At 43.2% G+C, this 11367-nt stretch overlaps 1 protein-coding gene across 1 annotated transcript in view; it reads right to left on the bottom strand.

Annotated features, from left to right (window-relative positions):
- The window catches only part of LOC131572760 (GRB2-related adapter protein 2-like), a 39257-nt gene that overhangs the window by 11681 nt on the left and 16209 nt on the right, over positions 1–11367 (bottom strand). The window contains exon 2 of the mRNA XM_058826082.1: positions 2468–2570. Coding sequence (XP_058682065.1) covers positions 2468–2545 — 78 coding nt within the window. The 5' untranslated portion in view covers positions 2546–2570. The remainder of the gene's footprint in view (positions 1–2467; positions 2571–11367) is intronic.

Genomic DNA, 11367 nt, shown 5'->3' with positions numbered 1-11367 from the left:
AGCTTCAAGTGTGCTCACATTAATGTTAACTGTAATGGTCCTTAGAAACTTCACTGCTGACCAGGGAGGGCCCAAACTCATGACACCCTGGATGATGGCCCAAGATACAGCCCTAAGCTAGAGGAGGGAGGACAGGAATACAGCCACATCAGGATCTTGCTGCAAATGTTGTGGTCTTTGTTGTTTTGTTTGACATTCCAACCCCTGGGATAGGATTCTGCTGTATGAACTAGACCATCTTTCTGCTCTCTCTGGTTTTGGAGAGTAGCCTAAAAGCATGAGCCATGACAGTTTTAAAAGGAAAAAGCAAGTTGAAAAGACTTAATTTAAAATCTATTGTTAACAGCAATAATACTTACTTTGTGAGCCAATCTCATGGTTTTGGGAGCCTAAGGCACATTTTAACTGCTTTGTATAGGCAACAGGATGTTACTGTCTCTGGAGACAATTCTTCATTGCCTTCCCTGCCACGTAGGTCTTTTTTAAACATTTGGATTCAGAAAAGTTAAAGAATAGAAAGCTATGGAATCCCCGACTTGTATAGTCACTGCTGTCCTCATGCCTGGGTGAGGTGTTAGGATTACCCAGCTGGGTACTGGGTTAAGGATCTTCTTTCACTGCTGTGGCCAAACAAGGGGCATGATAGCTCGTTCCTGCTCATGCTTGGGCCCTGCTCTTTTGGAAGTGAGGTTTCCAGAAAGACCCACCTGCTGTTTGCCACTGCAGAGCTGGCGGGTTTCTCCGTGTGTCATCCTCTCAGAGAAGGATGTGTGGTGGGGGTAAGAGGGTGGATTTCCTCCTGTCACTACTGGTTGAGGGCCTCATGTTTCCTGTTTTGTAATCTCTACATCAATACTTCATCTTATCTCCTTTATAAATCAGCAGGTTGTAGCAGGCAGCACCAGGGGGCTCATGATGGGGTATGAATCTATGTGCCTATGCCAGAACAGAGTTGTTACTCAGGCTGATCTACTGCTACTACAGCTCAGGTGGCTAAGGTGTTGTTTTGTTTACCTCAAGGATATTAAAGCAAGAGGCAGTTTGATTTTCTGGTAGTGAATTCCCTATGACAACTAATAATAATAAAACTGGTGTGTAATGCCAACATTTTTTTATCAGAAGCTTCCAGCATGCTTTGAAAGGAAGCTCTAGCTTATAAAGATTTTACAGGAAGGGAAACTGAGGAACAGAAAGAAAAGTGACCTGGCCATCACCATCACCCCAGCCAGGGAGGGACTTGATGGAAGTCTCCTGAGAAAAAAGGCATCAGTAAAGGCCATGTGATAGTAAGGACTGACTGGGGAGGAATAACACTGTTTATCTGTGCTGAAGAGAGGCAGTAATTTCTCCAGAACCTTCTCACAGCTCTTTGCAAAGATTTGGTACTAATGAGCTCTGGATGCTATCAACTTTGTCTAAGTGCCAAGAGTTAAAAGGCCAATAAAATAAAAAATGGTGGGGATGGAAAAGGCAAGGCTGAGACCCAGTATCTGATTATTAACTGGAATATCTGTGACTGCATAGAGGGGTAGCAAAGGCTCCTCACCAAACAAGGGTTTACATCCTATTGTTGTACATTATCCCTTTGGACAGTAAAGGAGTTAAGGCCTTAGGGAAGAGCATTTTCAATGAAAACAACATCTGGGGCTGAGAAGTGGGTAAATAATTAGGGTGAAACTTCAAGTGACCTCATCTGTGGGACTGACTTCGATAACGTTAACAACAACTATTCTATCATAATGCATACAAATCAGCTTTAAAGAGACTTCCAGAAGCTCTGTATTGCATATGATCAATTCTATTTCTGCCATTGCCCCATTGTTAAATTCCTGCATGGGTGTATAGAGCATTATTAGACCAGGACCTCTTAAACTACTCCATTATGTACGTAACAATCTGTCTCATGGATTTTTCCTCTTCTATTTGCAATTGCCTAAAATCCCTGCAGCATCTAACAATAATTACTAACAGTGAAAAGCTAGACATAAATTCTATAATGGATAAGAGTTATCTTTTAAACAATTTAAGGGCTGGAAATGAGGAAGACAGCAATGCCTCTGGACATAACTAATCCTGTCTGCACTTAGACATAGTCATCACAACGTAGTCACTGTGGATGATTTACCTGGTCAATGAAAATAGACAGGACCCTCAAAATCTGTCACCAAAGATCTTGATCTGTGCTCCAGCAAAGGTACTTACTCTTCCCTGCTGACTAGGATGATTTAGGACTGCAGGGCAACTAAATCCACAGTTTATGGACATAAAATCAAGAAAAGTTGACACAGACTCAAGTAACCTGGGAACTGTTGTCCTATTGCAAACCCTATGGGAGAGGAGTATCCTGCATTTGTATTCTAGTTCGTAGATGTGTCTTCATCTGTTTTGTGAAGGCAAATGGAAGTACAAGAAAGATTTGGAAGCAGTCTCAGAAACGCTGTTTAGTCAAGCTGGGGGCTGTACTTACCTTCAACATATCCCCAGCCTGGAAGCTCAGCTCGTCTTCTCCAGATGCAGTGAAATCAAACTTGGCAATGGCTTCCATAGTGGGTCTTGGGGGCAGAACAAAGCTGGAAGAAGTAATGTCAGATACTTTTCAGAATCTCTGAGCTACTGGGATTGTGGAGTCCAGCCTCTGGAATGCTGATAGCCAGTGCTGTGATTTGTACGTGGAGAAGCACACACCGACTATGGGCAGCCATTAGTTACTAGACATGGAAAGACATGAGCAGGTAGAAGAGAGGGCATGGCTGAGGTTATAATTAACCTGAAGTCAGAAGTACAAAGAACCCATAGTGAATGCTTATTCCAACAGATCTCTTTCTCTAGAGCAATCTGATGGGAAAAACTTGTACAGACCAACTCTGTAACAGTTCCCAATAGCGCAAGTGACTCTGTCTTGCAAGAGAAAAATACATTTGCCCCCTGCAGTGAATTACTCTTTACCTCAAGAGTGAGGCAGGTAGGAAAAAACTATTTGCAGAAAGGCTGTACTCCCTATTTTGAAGCAGGCAGAGGGTAAGCCTACCACAGTGTTGGCAACCCAGGAGCCTGAAATGTATCAGACAGCCTGCAAACCTAAGCCTGCTTTTCAGCACCAGAGCAATGTGGCAGGGGAAGTGGCAAGATGAGCTTTGCTCCTTCACCACTTCCTGCTCATGTAACTCAGATGTACCCCAGCAGGACCATTTTTAATAACCAAGAGTTCCCCATTTCCTATGGCTGGGTCATGTACCCTGCAGCCCAGTGGTGAGGCTGCCAGTGACATGCCAAGAAGTAGGCAGGCAGTGCCACATTAAGCAAGTGCACTGCTGGCAGATACTCTTGCAGCACAGCTTCTGAAGGCCATCAGACAACTCCAATACAGAAGTGATTTTTACAATTTCTAAGCTAGGTTCATCTGGGAACAAAGATCCTGAAGCTACGGGTTCCACTACCTAATCTCAATTCTCACATAAACACCCAGTCTTTATGGCTTGAGAAGAAGTGCCAGCTTGCCTGATCCAAAACATTCTTAACCAGAAAGCTCCAGAAAGACACAAATGAATGAACAACCCTAATTAGGGTTAGGTATTTCTTATCTATTAAAACTGACACAAGATCCTCAAAATGTAAAGCGTTGATACTGAGCAAGCTCCAGAATTTTGCCACTTTAAGATCAAAGGGCTGCTGTAACCCTCCTGCTTGGCAATACATGCTGTAATGTTCCTACTTTGACACACAACCCAGGGATTTAACCCCCTGTGTAACAGGGATCCAGGGCCCAGCTCTGATATAGCTCAACTTCAGCTGCTGAGAATGAGCTGGGAGAAAGCCTGCAGGGCAAAAGTTCTAGGATTGCACCAGCATAAGCCCTGGGATTCCAGAGGAAAACCACCAACATGGGAAGATATAAAATCTCAGAGGAGAAACAAAACCATAGTTTAGTTGGGACAGTCAGTCTAGCTGAGTACCCGTCATGAATCATTTGGGTCACTGAGCTGAGCTGGCAGTGCCATCAGTCCTGACCCAACTGGTGGAAGATGTCAACCATGGAGGCTGACTCTGCATTTCTGACTAATGCCTGCAAGGAATCTTTGGGTGCCTTTACGCAGCTGAGGCGTATGATAACATGTAGCCTAATATTTCCTTAAATCCTAACAAGGTTCTGTGTGTCTTCAGAGTATAAAGCAGTTTTTTATTTGCTACGTTGTCTATTTCCTGGTTCCAGAGTTCCTTTGCACTTGACTAAAGATCCCTGCATAAAGTGATCCACAAGAGGGGCCATTATATCACTGGATATTAGTTCTGAGATTTGTTATGATCACTTCTAATGAAAAAAAATATGTTTATGTGCTCCCTAGTTGATTCTGTTAGCACCCTCTTTTTTGCAGCTTATGGGCGAATTAATATCCATGTGGCTGATGAGCGCTGTGAAGCACCAAGGCAAATTTTTTGGCAGTCCACAGAGAGTTCTGCCTGTCCAGCATGAATCTGTTCTAGAGCCAGTGGGGTTGCCTCAGTGCCAGGGCCTCCCATGCAGGTCAGAGTACGCAGCTCAGGTGAGATCTGCCACACGCCCGCTATTCCAACCTGCTGCCTTTCAGTTCACATCAGTGCTGAGCCGTAACGCCCTAGAGCACATTGGTGCTTCCTTCTCAGGCTTCAGCTTTCCACCTATTCCGAACATTTTCACTCTCTGTTCTCCCTGCTGACCTACTAATGCTCTTTAATTCTTACTCTAGATACCTTTTGCAGATTAGGGTCACCCTCTGTCTTACTCATATTCAGATATTGGTGTTACCCTACGGGTGCAGCTCAGGCCTGATTTGAGAACTGTCCTCTATTCTTGCATAGATATGTTTGGAGCTTCAGTCTGTAACCCTTCACAGGCAGTATCAGCCCTGTTGTGTGCTAACAGAGCATAGGGGTACTAAATTGGAGGGGAACTAACCCTTAAGGGAACTGGTTAAACAATGATGCTCTTTCAAGACAATTGAAGAAAAAGACTAAAGGAGAACTGCTTTAATAAGGGCTGTTTTTCAGTGTTTTATCTTGCAGTGGTGGCCTGCGCAGAGAGATCAGAGCCAACAGTGCAGACGGATCCTGGAACTCCTAAGTGCAGACCATTAATCCCAGCTTGAGGAAAAGAACACACTTAAAAACAATAAACTATTTAAATACAAATCCTGTCTTTGATTCTGTCCTTTTGATACAGAAGAAGTAGTGGGGGTTCTCTCTACAGGGGGCATGAGAGTAGAAAACCTTTATTTTTTCAATAACCCAAATGTTAAAGGTGCTATTTGAATGTGGCCTCTTCCAAAGGAGAAGAGTTTGTGAAACAGTTAAAATCTTCCCTCTCACTTCAATTTCAGCAATCCCAGCCTGAGGGAGAGACCAGGAGACAGATACCTCTTCAAACGATCTAACGCATGGATTAAATGTGCCTTTCATTGCCAGCGGCTGGATTTAGAAGTGGCTCAAACACCATCCACAGCGTTGGCTGTGTTGATAAATCAGCAACGCAGTAATGCTCTGCTCCTACGCTCTTCCCCCACCAACTACTAAAGCAACACTAGCCAATTATCTTGCCTTTGAACTCCAGCCGACCACTTTTCAGCACCTGAACTTCAAACCAGTTCTGTTTTTCTGATCCTGTTCCTCCCTCCATCTGTAACTTGAGAATCCCCACAAGGGTCAGTGCTGGGCCCTCACAAAAACTCCTCTGCCAGGAGCCCATTCTTTCCCTCTCTGCATGTGTGACTCTGAGCACCACCCCACAACACAGACAGACAGGAAATTTTTCACTATTATCATAACTTACATTTCTCAAGCACCTTTTATCCCAAATTCTGCTTTTGACTGCCTGATGCAACTCCTTTAAGCTTTGGATAGCCAAGGACAATTTTAGACTGTGCGTAATGTTCTCTGTGAAAATCACCTTTGTAGAGAGTTTAGCATGGAACATACGCAATGCTCAAAGAGGGATTTTTCAGGTCTGAGTGTGAGTTGGCCAATACCCTTCATTTTGTGCTGGCTTTCTGCACACAGGTGAATTTTCTCTGTGGTTCACCTTTGTAACAGGGTGGATCCGAGGCATAAGGCTACAGCAATTCTGTGGGACTGGTGCAACAGAAAGTTCACAAAATGAAAAGTGAAAAGCAGCATGGCTTTCAGAGCCCAAGGCAGGCATTTTGGTTTGGCGGAAAGCTGTTCCCTGAGCAAGAACATCAGCATCTCTGTTGATTGAAAATGCCCAGGCCTAAAACATGTCAGCGAGCAATGCAGCCTGACAGCAGAGCCCCAAAGAGTTCAACACTGTTACTCTACACCATGTTGGCTCCAAATTCAGCAGTAACAATGCCAGGGAAGGTCATTACCTATGAAGACTCAGGGACTGCCCAGCCTCAGCCTTCCCCAGTCTCACCTACATGAGGAGAGCAAAATTACAACAAAGCACTCGCTTAATGGAACCATATGAAAAATGTTAATATGTATATGCCTGTATCATAAAAAAATTCATGCATCTCCAGCCTGAAGTTTCATCCAGTGAGGTTTTGCACCAAGATATTCAGCACGAGCTACTGTGTCTTTGTTCGGCTCTGCAAGAACAACCTATTGGACTGATGAGCAACCGGGGACAGGATTCAACCCTGAACATCTGTACAGAAATGCCAGATGACATTTCAGCAGAAACAATGGAGAAGGGACCTGTAATCTAGAAGAGCTGTTACAGATAACAGCTTTGTTTTCACCAGCTAAGCCACATACAAGTGGCATGGGAATATTTAGCTCCAAAAACACAAACCTCTTGCTATGGAGTTAATGGTGCAGCTTCACTGACTGTCAGTGATAAGAGGGTAAAATTTATGAGGGAGAACAAGTCACTAAAACACTGAGAAATTATACATTTAAGTCTCGGCTATTCTGCCACCCAGAGCAATGCATAGCATTTCATCTGAGCCTGTGTGCAAACAAAATAAGCCTCCTAGGAACTGGATTCACATAACAAACAATTTTCAGGACTCTATAACCAACAGCAGTTGGTAAGAAATGCCCCAAACTAGGATGATGCTTAATCTCCCTAGGGAACCCAGGTCTTCTGTGCTACTTCCCATCGGGACAGAGTTGTGCAGCAGCATGGGAAGCTGGTGCCACAGCAAGCTCTAAGAGAGGAGCACGATACCGTACCGCATGAAACTGTGACAGAATAAAATCCCAAATCTTTGCTGTGCTGGAAGTGGGGACTGGAGTGGTGGAGAAACACCTCCTTCTGTTTGCCTCCTCCCTGCCTCCTCCCTCAGATTTGGCAGAGGCAGAGGGATGCAAAAGCGCAAAAGAGCTGCCCTGTTGTGAAAGCTGATAAACAAGATGGTTTTGGGATCCCAGGCTCTGCCCCTCCTGCGCAGCGCTTCGCTTTTCCGTCCAAAACTCCCTCTTCCTCCCTTGTACCTTGTCCCATCCAGCTCCCCCAACTCCAGTCTCGGAGCCATGCTCAGCCCATACCTTGCAGCAGCTCTCCTCTCTGCTGGGAGATGCTCCTCCTGCTTTTGAGGTGCGTGACCACCTAAGGCACGGAAGAGACGGAGAGCTCGGGCCCCTCCCTGCAGCGCCCGTGTCACACATTGGTACGGGGCCCACGTGTGTGGACAGGGACAGCCAAGAGTGGGCATGGGGGACAGAGGAATGAGACTCTGTCACAGGACAGAGCCAGGCATGGACAATTTCCAGTCTCTAATGTCAGAAATATTTAGCGCCCTGAACATTTAAAATGGTGGTGCCAGCTCAAAAGGAGCTGCCCCTGGCTGCTGCTTCAGCCCAGGGTGGTTTAACAGATGAATAAAGGAGGGTCCCTCAAAAAGTGCAAGATCTACCCAAATAAGGAAAACAGAAATGAGCACAGATCTTCTAAGTTAACTGAGAAACCATAAGTCTGTTGAAAAGCATATCTTGAGGAGCTAGTAGCTAAAGACATAAAAACATGTAATAAAATAATTCTCAAAGACAACAGAAGCAGGAAGCCTGCCAGAATGTGTCTTCAGGGCTGACAAATGATTGAAATGTAAAAAGAATGCTCAAAGAAGATAAGGGTGAAGCACAAAAGCGAAATGAATTCTCTGTGTGCATGCATCTTCCATAGGGGTATAAGGAGGTCCCCACACTGGAGTTTTCTTTGCAGAGGAAAGCCAGGAGAGCTATTTCAAGATGAACAACTGGAATAAAAGATTTTAGGAAAAAATAGTAAATGAGCAAGAGTAAATTCAAGGATTTGATATTTTAGAAATCTTGACTGAAATCCAAACCAAACATGAAATAATAAAGGCTGCACAATTAAACTGTGGCATACAATGCCAGACTTAACTAAGCCTCAGTACTAGGAAAACAGCCACAAACACAGTGTTTGAGATATGTTTTGAGGGGATGCAAGGTGCAGTTATGACTTCTGTGTGCCTGAAATGGGTTAAAAGATTAATGATGAAAATAATTACTGTCCCTAAGAGAGAAATAACATACCAATTTCTCCTCACATAGCTTTTGTAGAAGGAAATAATATGGCACAAATCAGAGTTCTTTGAAGGAGCTGATGAACATGTGGATATAGGTGATCACTTGATATAAAACTTGCATTTCTACATAATTTTTGATGAAGTCTTTCACCAAAGACTCTTAAGAAAAGCCTCCTAAGTTCTAAAAGAATAGGAAGGAAGGTCCTATAGAGGATTAACAACTTTTTAAAAGTTAGGAAACAATTTGAATGTGCTGTTCAAAATATTCATAAATGATCTGGAAAACACAAAGTGATAAAACTTACTGATGAGAAAAAAATCCAGGGTAATAAAAATTAAATTGGATCACAAAGCCTTGCAGATGGTTTTAAAAATACTGTTGAAGTTCAGATGAATCTCAGTGCTGATGGCTGCAAAAGCAATGGACGTGGGACAAAAAACATAACTGCATGAACACAGCAATGGACTTAAACTAGCAGTTTCCACTTAGGAAAGACACCTTTGAGATGCTGTTTGAGGACTGAGTGGAAGTCAAAAAGGGCAGGTTAGGAAACATCTGGAAAGTGATAGAAAACCAGAAGGCAAATGATGTCACTGCACAAGTCCGTGGGGCACCTGCCTGAATATTTGTCACTTGAATAAAGCAGCTAGTTGTCGTCCCTCCATCTCAAACACAAGGACAGTAGCATTAGAAATAGCAGACAGAAAGCAGGAATGGGAAGTTTCTGGACAAGAAAGGACCAAATCAAAGACTGGGATCCTTCGCCTTTAAGAAAACATCAGAGGGATATATATCAGTTTTGGAAATAATGAGAATCACGGAAAAGGTAAACAGGAAATTTTTATCCATAATGTCTCATAACTTAAGCACTAGGAGTTCATTCCAAGAGTGTCAGAATCTGGGAGGCAGTAGAGAAAGAAGCTGTGACATGTACGTGTCCTGCTCTCACTCTCCTTCCCCAAACAGCTGCTGCTGGGTACAGCATCATGGACTGTGTGTCTTTAACCTGACCCAATTAATCCTTAGGAGCTGTGGCACTTCACCAAAACACACCAGAACGTGCCAAGAGGACTGGTCCAGCAGCAGGCTGGTAGGTGGTAGTCCCTACACAAACACACACCACCTTTTGGGGAGGCAGTAACCTCACTGGAATATCTGTAAGTTAAAACAGGGGTAGCGTGAAAATTTTGAAGCACTCAGAGCAGTCAGGGGTAGATACAGTGAAAACTCCCTCTGAACAGGATGATCTTGAATATATTTTCTGAAAAAATATACAGGTTCAGAAGGCAGGGGGCTAAAGGAAGAGTATGGCAGTTAACTCTTGCCATGTTGTGAGAAGTCTTAGGTGTGGCTATCAATACACGAGAAATATAAATTTCTGTGCAGGAAGGTAGGACACCAATCCTCACAATCTTCTTGGGTTTAAGCTCTGTTCTTTTTTGTGGTCTGTGAAAGGCATGACAGATTGCATTACGTTACACACTGGAACGACCTAATTTCTCTGTTTTCTTCCATGATGTGATCTAATGGGCCCCCCAGCAAGAGCTCTGCTGGTGACTTGTCACTCATGCTTGCTGCCTGACAATGTCACAAAACACTGCATGGATTCCTGTTATGTATCCAGAACTATTGAATTATAATATTAAATCTATTAAATGTCAAGCCATAAGAGATGTGGCTTTCTATACTATAAACAAAACAGTCAATACTGGCAAGCTCCCAACACTGAAAAAGGATAGGAAATAGGACAGAATAAGAAATAACTCTCTTTTCTTTCTTCTCCATTTCTATATATTCCTCCTTTGTCACAGTTACAGTAACACATTAACCTCTTCACCTTGCAGAATACATCTATCACAACTATGTTGAAAAATACGAAGAAACATCCAGATACTTCAGCCGTAAGTAATGGAAACAAACCCAATGGGAAGGACATCAAACTCCATGCATCTGTGTTTTAGCCAGTCTCTATAGACAATTGAGTAAAACCCAGCCCAGGCAGACAGGTTATTCCACAACTACCTTCTGCAGCCTTCTTTGTCATTATCTACTACTCACACAATCCAGACAGGATGGCCAAACCATGGCTATTATACAGTCTGAGAAGACCTGGATTTAAAAAGCTTGATGCAGATAAACTTACACCTGCTTTTGCACTCAGGTGAGTGACCCAAAATAGATGCATCTGCAAACATGTCTGAAAACTGCCCAAGAATGCACTGTCCCACAAAATTTTAGTAATTTCTTGCTGGCCTGAAATTTTCAAGAGAAGAATCTTTTTCCAGGATTTTTTTACAATTTTATTCACTTCAGTTTCTCTCTGGGGAAGCATGCAGGTAGCCAGAAAAAAACCAAAAAACAGCAAAAAACAAAGGGAAAAGAAAAAGCAAAGAAGAAGGAAAAAGGGTTATTTCCAACAAAACATATACATCAAATATTTTGTCTACTCTGAGTTGAAAATATATGAAAAATTAAGTGACCAGCTTTTGTTACCCTCAGGATAAACTGCTTCCCCATGTTCTTAGTTTGCCTCCAGAAAGAAAGACCGTCAACAAGGGAAACAGAAGTCAAAGTGTGGAAACAAGGGAGATTTCAATTGTTGTAAGTAATTGGAAGTGGTAACTCAGCAACTGTGGAATTGGAAGCATCAGGACTGTAAATCCACATAAAGCTGAACATTATGAATGGAAGCTGTCTAGTCTTTCCCAATCTCCCATCTATTCCTGTTCCCACATTCAGATATGCTACACACAGAGCAATTCATCCTCTCACAGCTTTGCTCCCTGCGAACAGCTGCTCAGGCTGTCCACAGTGACAGGTCGTTAGTGGGCAGTTCTTTTTTTCAGGACTGAGTGCACAGAAGCCTCGGTGCTATAAAAG

This window comes from Poecile atricapillus, chromosome Z, assembly GCF_030490865.1.
Source record: "Poecile atricapillus isolate bPoeAtr1 chromosome Z, bPoeAtr1.hap1, whole genome shotgun sequence".
NCBI lineage: Eukaryota > Metazoa > Chordata > Aves > Passeriformes > Paridae > Poecile > Poecile atricapillus.
The sequence above is the reverse complement of the archived record's forward strand: the minus strand, read 5'-3'. Positions and strand labels throughout refer to the sequence as shown.